A 16,363-nucleotide genomic window follows, 5' to 3' on the forward strand; every position below is an offset into this window, starting at 1 on the left:
CAGTAGCGCTTTAGTGAAAAAGAGCTACAGCTAGTCAAGGTAGCAGTAGCGGTTTCTGCAGAAAATCGCTACAGCTAGTCAAGGTAGCAGTAGCGGTTTTTGCAGAAAACCGCTACAGCTAGTCGAGGTAGTAGTAGCGTGTTTCGTGTAAATGCGCTACTGCTACGTCCAGTTAACCCAAAATTCTCCCTCTCCCTGCTTCATCCCGTCTCTTTTCCCCCAAATCCCCACTCTCTCTTCCCCGGCCCCGTCGCACCGCCGCGCCCGCCCCCGACCTCGGCGCGCTCGCCGCCGACCCCGCCGCCCCCGACCCCACCGCACCCGACCCTAGCGCGCTCGCCCCCGACCCCACCGCCCCCGACCCAGGCGCGCTCGCCCCCGGTGCCGGCGCTCGCCCCCGACCCGTCGGCCCTCGCCTCCCTCCTCTGCTTCCTCCCCTCCCAACCTCGGCCGTCGTCGGGCCTGCCTCCTCGCCCTGCACCCTTTGTAAACCACCCCCCCTCTCTCTCTCTGCTAGCTAGGGTTAATTTACTTAGGTTTTAGTTATGTTAATTAGGTTATCTATTTAGTTATGAATTTAGATAGGTTTCAAAATTTGCTGAATTTATATGCAAATTTGAACTGGACATGTGATATGTGGATATGTCATGTTTTGGACATGTCATGTTTTGGTAAATGATCCGAGTTGCCTATGTTACGCCGGAATTTTGATTCATTTCCGTTCCGGTGAATTTCAGGCGCTCGATATGTCCATTTTTTAGCAAAGGTCATGCCGAAATTTCCCGTGAATAAAGGCATGATTTGTGCTACATAGTTGGCATATCGAGTGCTGGCACATAGATTTCTTTTTTATCTCATTTCTCATTTATTCATACTTTTAGAAATAAATGAGGACACTTAATCATAGGAAACATGTCGAACAACGAAGAAACTGGGCCTTCTGACCAAGATGCAGATGAGATGGATTATCAGGGTGAACAAGACTACCTCGACTTTTTGACTGCTAAGCAAGGTTTGCAGGTCCGCCTCGATGATGGTACTGACGCCGACACCGACACCGACGGCGCCGGCACCGATGGCGGCGCCGAGACCGGTGGGGAAGGTACCACCGGGGAAGATACCGACGCCGATGCCGGTACCGAAAAGAGGCATAAGAAGCAGAGGATACGAAAACCTAACAAACTAGGGATTGGACGACTTGTGATCACAAAGATGGCACCTGGCAAGTTTGAGCCGTTAGAGCCAGAAGAACCTCGCAAGTGCTATGGGAACCAAGTAGGATGCATCCTACGGGAATGCGCGAGCATCAATGACGATGACTTAAGGAGTAAAGAACATTTGACGCAGTTGCTCCTAACAAAGTTGCACAAGAGATTCAAGTTCCCCGATCGGGATGATAACATAGAACAACCGTGGGATGATCAAAAGATGAAAAAGATTAACAATCACGCCATGGGCATGTTCAGCAATGATTTGGCCTCCTGGAAATCGAGGGTGAAACGAGCTATTGAGGCTGAGGAACCCCTGTCCAAGATTCTGGAGGAAAATCCGACACTTACGGAAGAGGATTTCGAAAAGTTCAAGGACACTTGTGCTATCGAGGATGCCAAGGCTAAGGCTGCGGAATTCAAGAGCCTTCGACAAAGGAACACGGGGAAGCATCACCTCGGAAGCCGTGGCTACCTCGGTAAAAGGCCCATATGGGATAAGGAGGACGCAGAACGTGAAGCCGCGGGTCTCCCAGACCCCTTCGCGAAGTTCACCAACCCCTTGGAGCATGAATTCATCAGGGCCCGCTACAAGTGGGACAAGGAGAAAAAAGTTTTTTACACAGACAAGATCACGAGGAAATTGATTAGACTACTGGAGAAGCAACACCAGCTTGCAGCCGAAAACCCTACTTCTCCGATGAGGCCCAAGTGGGACACCCCTCTCAACCGGGCCTTGAACGAACTTAAGGGACTCCCTTTGGGCCAGTGGCCGCAATATGGTCGTGTGCACGGCGCTGGAGATGGCGCCACGTGGAAGGTGTTTTACAACGAGGGCCCGGAGGCCAAGAAGCATAAAAAGAAGTTTAGTCAGGCGGACATTGACGCAAAGGTGAAGCTTGCGGTCGAGAAAAAAGCAGCTGAGGACACGAAAAAAGCAGCCGAGGACAAATATGAGTTGCTACAACAGGCAGTCAATGCAGCTGTAACTGCCTACAGAAATGATTTTGCTACTAACTTCGTTCCAGTTATCATCGACTGGACGAAGGAAAATCCAGACAAGACGGTACATGATTTCCCGTTGCCCAGTTTCGTCGGGAGCAACTCCATGAACAACAACACCATCGCACCATCACTTGCTCACGCAACTGGGCCTCCTCTCGCAGCCGCTCCCGCTCATAGCAGCCCGTCCTCAGTCTCTGGCGCGCTTGGTGGGCCTTCGTCTTTGGTTGAGCTCGATGCCGTCACGGTAATTACATGTCGCACCAACATATATATATATAATATTCCATTTTTGTTGCCTTTCGGATGTTTTACGCCACAGACATATGTGTTTGCAGGCGAAAGAAACCCCGTGCACCATACTCTACTTGATCAAAGGCCAGAAGGTGGACGTGGGAAAGGGGATGATAATGGACCCCTTGCAACCCACGTTCCACAACCAGCCGATCCCTGCTGGGCACTTTAGGGTTAGCTTGTCTAGTGTGAAATCGGGGCACGAGGATTTGCCTCCTCCAGTATAGCATGTGGGAGCGGACGACGAGATCCCGCCGCGGATTGGAAGCTGCAAGGGTTGGGTGCTGCTATGGCCGAAGAATCTTATTCGTCTGGAGCCGGCCGAGAGCACACCAATAACCACACATCAACAAGCATGTGCGGAGACCACCACCCCGCCTACGCAATTACCAGCTCCTGTAGTGCCGGGTGAGAGCGGCGGACAACATGATGAAGGGGGTGCAATAGTGCTGGCTGATGTAATTTGTCCTGTAGAACAGAGAATGGATGATGAGACGGAGGTCGACCCTATGGATTTCCTCAATACAAACGCGTATGACTGTGACATAGAATTGATGAGTCAACCATATGACGAATCGGGCTATCAGCTTGCTAATGAGGATATGGATGATATGCCCGGGCAGGAAGGTCGTATCAGGGATTGCAAAAAGTCTCTCTTCATGAAATCCTCACAGGACACGCCTGAAGATGCCGCCTCAACACAGGCTCAACTATCCCAGCGCGAGGGTCGTACAGTACTTAGCCCGGGAACACTGGGGCAGGGGTTAAGGAAGGGTCTAGAAGGTGTGCCCAAGAAAAAGGAGAGAAAGAGATCGGGGAAGATAGCTGCCTCCAAACAAGCCAGAGCACATAGCAGCCAAATGATGCATTCTGAAGAGCGTGTACACGTGAAAGGTGCGGCCATGTTCCATCTCACGGGCGAGCCGATGCTACCGCCGAAACCACTGGAGGCACTATTAGGGGATCTCAGGAGACTGCACGACCATGTGCTGTCGACTGAGAAAAGCCTACTAGCCTCAAAGGATCCAGGATATCCGACATACGTGGCTCATGTGCCTAAGGGGAAGTGCTACGTCGAGACACGGCTCGCGGAGGTGTTCTTCCTGCGGTTTGACCATATCTTTGAGATGTTTCTGACAAGGCAGCTCGATTTTACAATCGTCCGCCTTTTTGAGCTACATATGAGCTCTGTCATGAACAGTGAAGAAGTCTCGCAAATCTGTGTGGCGGATCCGTACTACATGCATGAGTCTTTCTTGAGTCTCGGCGACTTTGAGCGTGAAACTGCTAGGGACTACCTCCAAAACTTCATGGTACAGAATAAGGACCGGGAAATTGTCCTCGTGCCTTATCATCCAAAGTAAGTCAGTTTCGAACAACCCTTTCATACATTTCAATCATTCCTTCTCTTTCTATGGGGAATAATTTGAGGTGTCTTCCCCGCAGCAACGGGCGCGCCGTCCTTATCGTTCTTTATCCGCAAGTCTCCCACGTCGTGTATTTTGACCCTTCCAGAGACTACCAGAAAAAAGACTACACCCACATAATGAATATTCTAGATGATGCTCTCCAAGGCTTCAGCTTTAGAGCTGGCCACACGCAGATCAGGAAACAAAGGAACAAGAAGATGGGTTTCGCGCATAAAACTAACTTCTCCTGCATCCAAGTCCCAAAACTAAGCAAGAAGGATGGATTGCACATCCTCCATCTCATGAAACAGTTCAACACGGATCACCAAAAGCTTCGCATGAGAAGCAGAAATGATGATCATATCCACAAGTGGCTAGAATCTCATGGAGAAGCAGATTATAAACTTAGAGATGACTTATTTCGCATCCAAAGCGACATTGCGACGATCATCATGAAAGAAGTCGTCAATGAGAAGGGGATGTTCCACCACGGCCCTATATCGCGAGCTGACGTCCGAACTCGCATAGGCATGCAACGTCTAGACCTCGCGCCGTTCAAGAAGCTAGGGTCCATCCTTGATGATATGGAAGGATGGAACTTCTAGTGATTTATGATGCCGATGATGATGATATGTGTCGGTTGAACTTGTATACTATTTGTAGTGATGCAACTTTGTGATGTCCACGATCCCTGCCGAACTTGCGTAACGCTACTTTGTTAGTTTGCGTACGATGACCTGTGTACCTCTAGTTAATTAATTTGCATACTGTATGTTGCATCTAGTTGCTAACCTTTTCTTTTTCGGTGTTCTCTAGTATATTTTGTTGCATATATATGATTGTACATCCTCTTCATGAACATGCATCTCTAACAGGTACCTAGTTTCTTGATGGCGAGATGGAACTGCTATGTCGTGTACAAAGGGAAGGTTCCGGGGGTGTAAAATGAGTGGCATGAGTGTCAGGAGCAAGTGAATGGTTTCTCGGACGCCAGCCATAAAGGCTTCAAAAGCAGACAAGAAGGAGAAGCTAGTTACTTGAGGTTCACGCTAGCGCGAGAGAGGACTCGTAACCGCCATCTCATGTACTGCATCGTTCCGCTCTCACTCATAGTGATAGCTCTTCTCGCGTATACCTTTGTTTAGATGGATGACGTTGTAGTTGCAAGTATTCAAGACTTGCATGTATCGCTATTTTCGAGATGATGACAAGATACCACTTTGTGATGGATGATGATTATGACGAGACTATTTGTATGTATATGCTATGATTACATTTGTGGTCTCGCAGGCATTTGTATGTGTATCATGATGACATTTGTATGTGCTAAAGATTCTTCTATAAAGCCTGTTCAAATACGAAACAAATATGCCGAAAAACAAAAAACTACTAAAATTAGCAGTAGCGAGTGCAGAAAAGTTAGCAGCAGCGCGGTTGTAGCAGTAGCGCGCACAGGGGAAGCGCGCTATAGCTATTAGCAGCAGTGAGGTTCCTTTAAGCGCGTTGCTGCAACACTTGTGTAGCAGTAGCATGGGTGGACCAGTGCTACTACTATACGTTAGCTGTAGCGCCTTATTGGTAGCGCGGGTACCCGCGCTGCTGATAGGCCTAAAACCCGCGCTGCTGCTAGCCTTTTCCCTAGTAGTGCTACGACGAGCCGACTACCCTCGACGAGCTGCTGGTCATAGCTGATAAATACACCACGGCCGATTCCTCAATGAAGACCGAGCTCCGAGTAGACGCCTCCGGGAAGGTGCTCGCTCCGACTCCCAAGACGCCGGCAGGAGACTCCAGCCGACGCCCGTACCAGAACGACCACAAGTGCAAGGCTCCCATGCCGCCTTCCGCCAGTCGGCAGGTGGCCACAGTCGAAGACGAACAACCCGAAGGGCGGCCCACGCCCAAGAAGCAGAAAGGCAGCAGGCCGGCTTGGCAGCCGGCTTTCTCCTACGAGCAAGCACTTGATGCCCCCTGCAAGTTCCACAGCAGCGCAAAGCCTTCAAACCACACGACTCGGAAATGCCACTGGCTCACGCGAATCTCCAAAGGCGAGGGGATAGTGCCACTTCCGCCTGCTGGTCAGCCGCCTCCGGCCCCTCAGCAGTCGGCCGCTCGACCAGCAGTCGGGGCTGTTCAAGACGAGTTCCCCGACGAACATGCCGCCTACATCGTCTTTACGAGCCAACTAGAAGATCGACGTAGCTGACGCCGACAGCACCAAGAAGTCAATGCGGTTGCCTCCAACAACCCCGAGTTCATGCACTGGTCAGAAAGGCCTATCAGCTGGAGCCGGGCCGATCACCAGAGGTGATGTCGTCTCCCGGCTCTTACGCATTGGTCTTGGACGCCACCCTCGCAACAGAAAGGCGAGCTGCCCGTTTCTCCCGCGTGCTGATAGATGGCGGGAGCAGCATCAACATACTGTACCGTGACACCATGGAGAAGCTGAGCATCAAGATGAAGCAGCTCATACCCAGCTGGACTGTGTTCCATGGCATCGTACCCGGCCTATCCTGCTCCCCAATCGGCAAGATCAAGATAGATGTCCTCTTTGAGGACAAGGATCATTTCCGCCGAGAGGCAGTATGTTTTGAAGTAGTGGATCTGGAGAGCCCTTACCACACGTTGCTTGGCCGACCTACTCTGGCCAAGTTCATGGCCGTACCCCACTACGCCTACCTCAAGATGAAGATACCGAGTTCCAAGGGCATCATCATCATAACCGGAGACTACAAGAAATCCTCCGAGTGTGCGGCAGCTAGTAGCCGGCTGGCCGAGTCCCTCATGATTGCTGAAGAGAAGAAGATGTTGGATCGAGTCGTGGCCATGGCCGGCAAGCAGCCGGCCCTATCCCCGAACCCCAAGGAGTGTGATGCCCAAGGTTCTTTCCAACCGGCCAAAGAAACAAAGAAGAGACCTCTGGACCCGGAGCACCCAGAAAGGTTTGCCACCATCAGGGCAAACCTGGACCACAAATAGGAAGGCGAGCTCCTCGATTTCCTCCGTGAAAATCGGGACATCTTCGCATGGTCCCCCAAGGACATGCCGGGTGTTTCGAAGGAATTTGCCGAGCACAAGCTACACGTCCGAGAAGGTGCAAAACCAGTCAAACAGCCCCTCCCCCGACTATCGGAAGAGAAGAGAAGGATTGTAGGAGAAGAGATAGTCCGGCTTCTGGCAGCCGGCTTCATTATGGAGGTTTCCTTTCCAGAGTGGCTCGCCAACCCGGTACTCGTGCTGAAGAAAAATAACAAGTGGCGCATGTGTATAGACTACACTAGCCTCAACAAGGCCTGCCCCAAAGATCCCTTCGCCCTTCCAATGATTGATCAAGTAATAGACTCCACAGCCGGATGCGAGCTGTTGAGCTTCTTGGATGCTTACTCAGGCTACCACCAGATAAATTTGGATCCAGCTGACCGCTTGAAGACCGCCTTCATCACACCATTCGGAGCTTTCTGCTACCTGACTATGACATTCGGCTTGAGAAATGCCGGTGCCACTTTTCAGCGTTGCATGCAGAAATGCCTCCTCAAGCAGCTCGGCAGAAATGCCCACATTCTATGTAGACGATATTGTGGTGAAGACGGAGAAGCGCGGCACCTTGCTGGAAGACCTCAGAGAGACATTTGAAAACTTGCGCCGGTTTCAGATCAAGCTCAACCCCGAGAAATGCATGTTCGGAGTACCAGCCGGCCAGCTTCTAGGCTTCCTGGTCTCCGAACGCGGCATCGAATGCAACCCAATGAAGATCAAGGCCATAGAGAGAATGGAGATTCCCACCAAGCTACGAGACGTCTAGAAGTTCACCGGATGCTTGGCTTCCCTGAACCGCTTCATCAGCCGGCTCGGAGAGAAAGCTCTCACCCTCTACCGACTCATGAAGAAGTTCACTCACTTCGAGTGGAACGACCAAGCAGACCAAGCTTTCCACGAGCTAAAGAAGATGCTGACCACGCCGCCTGTCTTGGCGGCACCGACTGAGAAAGAGCCCATGCTCCTTTACATTGCCGCCACTAGCCAGGTGGTCAGCACAGTTATCGTGGTCCAGCGCCTAGAAGAAGGCCGAGCTCAGCTAGTCCAGAGGCCAGTGTATTATTTAAGCAAAGTATTATCTGCCTCGAAGCAGAACTACCCACACTACCAGAAGATGTGCTACGGTGTGTACTTCGCCGCCAAGAAGCTCAAGCCCTACTTTCAAGAGCACCCCATCACGGTCGTACGTACTGCCCCCCTCGCCGAGATCATAGGCAGCCGGGATGCATCCGGCCGGGTGGCAAAATGGGCCATTGAGCTAGCTCCCTACACGATCTTCTACCAGCCTCGCACCGCCATTAAGTCCCAAGCACTGGCCGACTTCCTCGTCGACTGGGCCAAAACCCAGTACCTGCCATAGGCCCCCGACTCCACTCACTGGCGGATGCACTTTGATGGGTCCAAGATGTGCACCGGCTTGGGAGCCGGCATCATAATCACCTCTCCCAAGGGCGACAAGCTCAAGTACACATTGCAAATTCATTTTGCCGCCTCCAACAATGTGGCCGAGTACGAGGCGCTCATACATGGGCTCCGGCTAGCCAAAGAGCTGGGCATCCGCCAGATCCTGTGCTATGGCGACTCGGATTTGGTGGTCCAGCAGTCATCTGGCGACTGGGACGCCAGAGACGCAAACATGGCGAGCTATCGCTTCCTCGTACAGCAAATCAGTGGATATTTTGAAGGATGCGAGTTCCTCCACGTGCCACGGGCCGACAACGGGCAAGCAGACGCCCTGGCATGAATAGGCTCCACCCGGCAAGCTATACCAGCCGGCGTTTCTCTCCACCGCCTCCTCAAGCCATCGATAAAGCCGTCTCCAGAATCTGATTCCATCTTCGTGCCGCCTGACCCCGATGCGGTCAGGTCCGACTTGGGGAACCAAGCAGGCGGCTTGGGGACTGCCATAGTCGCACCCGGCCCGGGGGCTACTGCAGCCGGCCCGGGGACTGCATCGACACAATAGGCGGTGGCCGACTCCAACTCTTCACCACCCAGCCCACCCACCCTGGTCACAGTAGCAGTTTTGACAATACAAGAAGTCGCAGCTCCATCATGGGCCCAGCCCATCCTCAACTTCTTAGTAAACAGAGAGTTGCCAACTGACGAGATCTCGGCAAGACAAGTCCAACGCCGAGCCGGAGCATACACAATAGTAAACCGAGAGCTTGTTAGGCGCAGCGTCACTGGAGTCTTCCAGCGCTGCGTCGAGCCAGAGAAGGGCATAGCAATCCTCAAGGACATCCACCAAGGTGAATGCAGCCACCACGGGGCCTCAAGATCACTCGTCGCCAAAGCTTTCCGCGATGGATTCTTCTGGTCGACTGCTTTGGGTGACGCCATGGAACTAGTCAAACACTGCAAAGGGTGCCAAGTTTTCAGTTCCAAGCAACACCTGCCAGCTTCTACACTCAAGACCATCCCCCTCACCTCGCCTTTTTCCGTCTGGGGGCTGGACATGGTGGGCCCATTCAAGACGGCACGCGGCGGCATGACACATCTGCTCATCGCTATGGACAAATTTACCAAGTGGATTGAAGCAAAGCCTATCAAGAAGCTGAATGGGCCAACCGCCGTGACATTCATCGCAGATATTACAACCCGGTACGGCGTGCCGCATAGCATCATCACTGACAATGGCACAATTTTTTCCAAGGGAGCACTGGCATGCTTCTGCGCAACACAAGGCATCCGGCTGGACCTAGCGTCTGTTGCCCACCCCCAGTCAAACGGCCAGGTCGAGCGAGCAAACGGCCTCATCCTCTCCGGCATCAAGCCCCGACTGGTCGTGCCACTAGAGCGTTCGGCCGGCTGTTGGCTCGACGAGCTGCCGGCCGTCCTCTGGAGTTTGCGCACTACCCCAAACAAGTCAACCGGCTTCACCCCTTTCTTCCTTGTATATGGTGCCGAGGCTTTCATCCCAACTGACATCGAGTTCGACTCACCTTGGGTCACCAGGTACACGGAGGCGGAGGCCAAGGAAGCACGAGAAGACGGCGTCGACCTACTGGAAGAAGGCCGGCTGTTAGCCCTCAGCCGGTCCGCCATCTATCAGCAGGGTCTGCGCCGCTACCACAGCCGGAAGGTTAAGCCAAGATCCTTCCAAGAGGGCGATCTTGTGCTCCGGCTGATCCAGCGAACAGCCGGCCAGCACAAGCTCTCGGCCCCTTGGTAGGGCCCCTTCATCATCAGCAGAGCTTTAGGCAACGACTCCTACTACTTAATTGATGCGTAGAAGCAGAAGGCACGCAAGAGAGATGATTTCGGCAAGGAGTCGGAACGACCATGGAATGCCAATCTCCTCCGAAGTTTTTACAGTTAAAAAGCAGTATGTAGCACGCTACCTTTTGTACTAAGTACGAGACAAAGGGTCCCCCGAGGAGCACTCGGGGACTACCCTCTTTTATCTATGAATGATGAATATCACGCATATGATTATGTTACTACATTTGCTTTTTCGTCCGGCACCGGGTTCGACCAATCGGCCCGGGGACTCGCCGCCTCGAGTTATATATAAAGTTGTGCCTGCAGTCAGACAAGTAGTGTGCCGGCACCCAAGCCCTCTCTTGTCAAAAGTTGTAGCTTGAAGAATCGACTGTCCGACTGGCAAGAGCCAAGGGCAGGAAAGGATGCCCACACGAAAAACGGCTACTAACGAACTTATATAATGTGAGCCGGCCTCCCGCCCCGTCAACCAGCTACTAGAGCAGCCGGCTGGCCGGCTTCCCGTTCACCTTGCTGCAATCTAAGAAAGCTCGAGTACTTGTCTTCCCAAAACGACCAAGTCCTTCCCCAGCCATAGACTGCAGAGCAGCTGTCCAGCTGGGAAGGTGGTTACCAAGGGAAGGCGGCAAAGGAAAAAGCCCAAAAGGATGAAAAGCAAACATGAACGGAAGCCAAACACATGCATAATTATATTTACACAAAAGACCTTCAAAAGGCCAGCATTCAACATAGTTTGAATACACCCCCGGTGGGTGGAACTGCGCAAATTTAATAAAAGTTGTTCAAAAGAGTAACAACCAAGAAAGCAAGGACGGTGGATCAGGCCAAGGGAACGACGGGCGAGTTGGGCAGGTTGGTGGAGACGGCAGTGCCGGCTGGAGGAGTGACCGGCTAGCGAATCTCGGCATGATCATCACCTCTTGTAGGCGACGCGCTTGCACGCGCCTCGTTGCTAGAGGCACGATCAGGCTGAGGCGGGCTGGTCACTTCGCTATCTGGCACAACGTCTTCACCATCCTCTCCCTCTTCCTCTTCGCCCTCATCGCTGGAAGCAATCTCCTTCGCTGGGTCCTCACCTTCTGCCGGGTTCAGCCCGAACCACTCCTCTGGCTGAGCGACGCCAGCATCATCCACCTCAGGGGCAAAGGCGATGGTGTCGGTGTACTCGGTGATCGCCGAGGCATGCTGGACGATAGCCAGCCGCACCGCCTCCAGCTCCTTGTCGGTCTCCTACCGCCAGGTGCTCAGCTAGTCCAAGTTTAGCCCAGGATACCATGCTCGGACGAATTCTAGCGCCGGACCGGGCCGCTGACGCCTTCCAAGCCTCGAGGCGGCCGACTGCGACCTCCAGCCAGTTGTAGTCTGACTTGGGGTGCGGGGAACCACCTCGCCGGGCCAGAGGGCGGCCAGCACTTGCGCCCCGGCACGCTGAAGACGGCGGAGCATGCGGTGGGCCAGCTGCAGGCGGGCTTGAAGTGCCAGAAGCTGCTCCTCAAGTGACCGGCCAGCACCCGGTGCGATCTCAGCCCCTGCCTGCCGTCGCGCGTCGCGGTAGGCCTCGATGGCTTGGGTAGCGGCAACAGAGTAACCGGGAAAGTAATCTGCACAAAGAAGAAAGCAGTAGCACAAAATCAAAAGATGAACCAGATGGCAGGAGGAAGGTAAAGAAACGAAGAATAAGGCGGCCTACCATCGATTAAGTCTTCCACCCGGCTGTAGCCTTGACTCAGCGCCTGCCTTGCCTCGGCCCAGTTCGCCGCCTCGGTTTCATATTCGGCTTTGAGGGCAGCCTTGCTGTCCTGCGCCGCCGTCAGGGCCGCCTTGTGGCTCTCCTCCTGGTCGGCCAGTTTCTTGGCCAGGCGATCGTGCTCCTGAGCCAGGGTGGCGCACTCGGCCTCCTTGGCGCGAAGGGCGGACTGGGCTCCGCTTAGCTGGTCCCTCAATTCAGCATTGGCCCCTCCAGATATGAAGAAAGAAGTCATGAGGAAAAGATCCGACCCGACTGCTCAGCAGTCGGCCCGAATCTCGGGGACTACACCCAGTGGGTGCGCTGACGCGCCCCCACTTGAGATAAAATATGAAGCACTTACTCCGGCTCTCGGTGAGGTCAACGGCCTTCTGGTCCAACTCCTGGGCCTGGGAGTTTAAAGCAGCTGCGCGGAGGTTGTGGTACTCCTGCAGATAAGACAAGACATGCGAGTAAGAACAAGACGGCAATCAAAGTCTACTAAGAAGTTCCAAGCCGCCTGCTCAGCAGCCGACTCGGAACTCGGGGACTACACCCAGTGGGTGCGCTAACGCGCCCCCACGGAAGAAATCAGGAGCAATCAACGAAAAGCGGGAGGACTCACCCGAATAACTATTCGAGTCATGAGAAACTCTTGAGTATACTGCCTCAGCGCGGCGGCCTGGGCCTGAAGCCGGCTCCGGACGTCCTGCGCCGCCACGTTCAGCGCGGTCGTCCCACCGCCCGGCGTCCACCCGGACGAGCTGTCGCCGACCGCCTCCGGGTCCTGGGCTGACAGGCTGGCGCCCACAGCTTTTTGCGGCTCCGGCGCTGAAGTCGCCTTCCCCGCGCGCCGACGAGACGGCGACAGGACCACAAGGTCCGCCCCCACAGTCGGCTCACCTTCGGCCGGCTGCACAGGCGGCGCGTCGGGCCGGCCACCTTGGCCCGTTCCAGTCGGCAGTGATGGCACCGCCTCCCTCTTCATCACCGGCCGGCCGCGGCCGGCCTCCTCCATCGGAGGCACTGGGATGTCGGGAGCTGCGGCGTGAAGGGGGATGACGAGCTGCGAAGGCTGGTTCTGCAGGGCGTCTGCCTCCCTCTCCGCGGCCGCGGCCTCCGCCTGGGCCTTGGCAGCCGCGTTGGCTCGCGCCTCCGCCGACTTCTCCCTCACCTCCCGAACCGCCCTCCACTCCTCCGCCTCCCGCTCCTCCTGCGCGTTCCGCTCCGTCGCCTCTAGGAGATCGGCACGGGGATCCACACGGCGGGAGCTTGAAGACCCTCCCATGGCTCCGACTATGGAGGCAGCAGAGGCCCGCTCGAGAGAAAGCGGGGCCCTGTTTGATAAGTCAAGAAGAGGGATTAGAAGAATATCAACCGAAGAAGAAAAAGAAAGGCGTAAGAAAAACGACACTTACGCTGAAACCGCCGGCGGTTGCTTCACCACCTTGTGGAAGCAGGCCGCCTTCGCGGCCGCTTCGTCCCGCTTAGTCGCCACCGCGGTACTCTTGGGCTTCTTTGGCTGACTGCCGAAGTGGGTCGACGCGGCCCGGCGTTTCCGCGCGCCACCATGAGCAGCCAGTGCGGCAGATGGGCCCACACCTTGATGATCGGGCGCCGGTCGGCGGCGCGGAATAACTTCGGTCTCGTCATCATCCGGCCAGTCCTTGAAGGCGGCCCCGAGCCCAGAGCCGCCTGCCTCGCCGCCTCCCCCTATGACGTCGTCTTCCATGGCGGCCGCCCCCAGGTCCGGGTCGTCAATGTCGTCCACCGCGCGATTGGAGAGGAACTGGCATTCCACCCCCGCAGCCCCGGTTGCCGGCGGAAGCATGGGGTTCTTCCAAAAACAAGCTAACTGGTCAGGAGTCGGCCATCGCGAACCTCACAACAGGGAAAGAAGAAAAGAAGAGAAACTTACCTTAGGCGGAGGATTGGCGCGAGAGTACGGCTCCTTGCCGTACTGCGACTCCTCGGTGAGCTTGCAGTTGGAAATATAGTTCACCATGTAAGACACCTCGGCGCGAGGCATCTCCTTGGTGCTTAGCCGACACGGGTCGAAGCGGCCACTCATCTGGCAGATCATGTGAGGTCGGCCCTGGAGCGGAAGCACCCGGCGCTCCACGAAGACAGCCACCAGGTCGGCCCCGGTCAGGCCCTCCGACTGGATCATCACCAGGAGCCGTGCAACGGCGGCGGCCCCACCCTGAGACAGTGACCTGGCCCGGTAGGACCATGAGGGCTGCCTCCCAGCCGGCGGGCCGGCTGTGTAAGCCGGCAGATTGACGAAGTCGCCTTGCGGAGCGATGTTATTCACGTAGAAGTAAGATTTTTGCCAGAGCTTCACCGACTGGATCAGTAGGATGGGCGGAAACGGATTGTTGTCGCTCGTCCTCCGCATGGCAATGAAGGCGCCGCATAGGGCGGGCACGCCCGCGACGACATTGCCAAGCTTGCACTGGAAGAATTCCCCCCAGAGTTCGAGGGTTGGGAGGACGCCAAGAAAGACCTCGCACAAGGCGACGAAGGCCGACAGCAGCATCATCGCGTTTGGAGTGAGGTGATGCGGCTGGAGATGCTAAAACTCAAGGAAGGAGCGGAAGAACCCGCTCGCCGGCAGGCCGAAGCCGCGCAGGCAATGCGAGCGGAAGATTACCTGCTCGCCCTCCTCCGGGGCCGGCGAGATCTCCGTCTCCAGCGCGAGACGGACCCGCACGTAGTTTGCGCCGGGCAGCCACCGCATCTGGCGGAGGAATTCGACATGGTCATCATGGACGTTGGTGCCATTCCAGGAGCTCGACATCGCCATGGGGATGGCGCGGCCACGAGAAAGGCGCAGCGGCGGAGAGCGCGCGACCCTGTCACGGCTGAGCGATGGCGAGCCAAGAAGATTGGCGGAAGAGCCGGGCGGCGGCAGGAAGCTGTGGCGACGGAGAGGAGGAAGAAGAAGAAGGAAGGGGCAAAGCGAGGGCGAGCGTGCAAGCATCTTCCGCTCCCCCTCCCCCCTACTTATAGCCTCATGCGGCGAAGCCGAGGAGGCGAGGCGTGGGGGGACATGGGATTAATTGCGCCCACTCCCCCACGTCCCATGATTATTGTGCCTTAACGGCATGCGGGTTGGGCTCCGCCTTCCCCCAACCGGCTACCTTTCAGGCCGGCTGCAAGAAGGTGGCCCGGCCCTAAAAACCTAGTAAAGAAAGCCACGAGAGGGCCGGCTCCAAGAAGCCGGCCATGAGAAGGCGATTCCAAGAAGCCGGCCCCCTCCAGCAGGCGGCCAAGATCGTGCCCTCAGAGTCTGCACCCACATAACGGTGATGAGACCACAGTGAAGCCTGCCACCCCCGAATCTCGGAACGCGCATGACCACAGTGCGCCGTACGGGGCGGCCATCACCCGTCCGGCGCGGCACTGTTGCCATGTTGACCATGACGTCACCCACGGCGAGCTGTTAGTACGACCCGTGGGTGGCGGGCCCCCTCAGTCAGGGAGACGCCTAAAGGCGGCCAGGCCTCCCCTAGTCGGCCTGGGGTATGGCCGGCTCCCAATAGCCGGCTAGTTCACTCCCTCGAAGGAGGCGGCTCATTAAGGAGATAAGACGAGGTAAGGCTACAGCGATAAGCCGCCCGGCGGCAACACTATAGCCATGCTTACCATGACAAAGCCCTCGTCACCAAAGGCGAGGCAACAGTAACCAGCCTCCGACAAGACCCCCGAGCGGTGGGACCGGCCTGTCGACCAGAAGGCCGGCAGCCGGCGGGGTCCACCAGTCGGCAGGCCCCATCGGTTGGTGGAGAAGCCAGCGAGCGTAGACACAGATGGCTAGGGCCCACGCCCAGCCGAATTACCATTGTACCCCTGGGGGTAGGCCTATATAAATCCCCCCAGGGCACCCATGCAGGGCGATCCTTTTTCAGTAGTTTTAGACACCACATCGAGAGGAGAAGCGAGGTAGCCTTGCCCTTCTTCATCCTTTCATCGAACAGCTCAAGGAGCCTCTTGTAGCTACTTGACGATCTAGTGACCATGCGGAGACCCCGCAGAGCAGCAGTAGGGGTGTTATCTCCACGGAGAGCCCTGAAGCTGGGTAAGATCCGCCGGCGTGCATGCCTTCGCCTTATCCCGTTTCCAGGCACCGGCGATGTTTTATTGGTTCCCACAATGATAAGCCACCCGTTGGCATGTCGCGCCAACCACCCGACAACGACCCCATCCGATTTGTCCGGATTTTGTCCACTTGGGCCGAGAACATGAACATCAGACAGACGAACGCGTTCGGACAGGGCCTCTGCACCCAACGGTGCTGCTCCACTTGGTGAGTTGTCCACCCCCGACATTTGGTCGAACACCTAGCACGGGCAGCCATCGCCGGTGTTGACGACGAGGGAGTCCGAGAGCAAGACGAGGGTGGCGGCGATGATCAGCCGAACTTTCCCTGCTGCTCGCCGCACTCGTTGCAGCCGCCTGCT

At 55.7% G+C, this 16,363-nt stretch overlaps 1 protein-coding gene across 1 annotated transcript; it reads right to left on the reverse strand.

The window, feature by feature from the left end:
• Positions 1-11,805: 11,805 nt before the first annotated feature.
• LOC147978923 (uncharacterized) lies at positions 11,806-14,442 on the reverse strand. Its single transcript, XM_087514948.1, has 6 exons — positions 14,074-14,442; positions 13,819-13,878; positions 13,319-13,737; positions 12,526-13,237; positions 12,265-12,349; positions 11,806-12,131 (listed from the first exon to the last, which is right to left on the reverse strand). The coding sequence occupies exons 1-6, from the start codon at positions 14,440-14,442 to the stop codon at positions 11,806-11,808; spliced, it is 1,971 nt and encodes a 656-aa protein (XP_087371074.1).
• Between the last annotated feature and the right edge of the window lie 1,921 nt (positions 14,443-16,363).

Source organism: Triticum urartu, chromosome 3A, assembly GCF_056163025.1.
Source record: "Triticum urartu cultivar PI428250 chromosome 3A, HENAU_Tu73, whole genome shotgun sequence".
In the NCBI taxonomy this organism is placed as follows: domain Eukaryota; kingdom Viridiplantae; phylum Streptophyta; class Magnoliopsida; order Poales; family Poaceae; genus Triticum; species Triticum urartu.

Coding starts and splice junctions, on each gene's coding strand:
- LOC147978923 (XM_087514948.1), bottom strand. CDS start 14,442: ATGATGCTGCTGTCGGCCTTCGTCGCCTTGTGCGAGGTCTTTCTTGGC. Junction 13,879..14,073: donor CCGCCGTTGCACGGCTCCTG/GTGATGATCCAG, acceptor TCCAACTGCAAG/CTCACCGAGGAGTCGCAGTA. Junction 12,350..12,525: donor TGACTCGAATAGTTATTCGG/GTGAGTCCTCCC, acceptor TCTTATCTGCAG/GAGTACCACAACCTCCGCGC.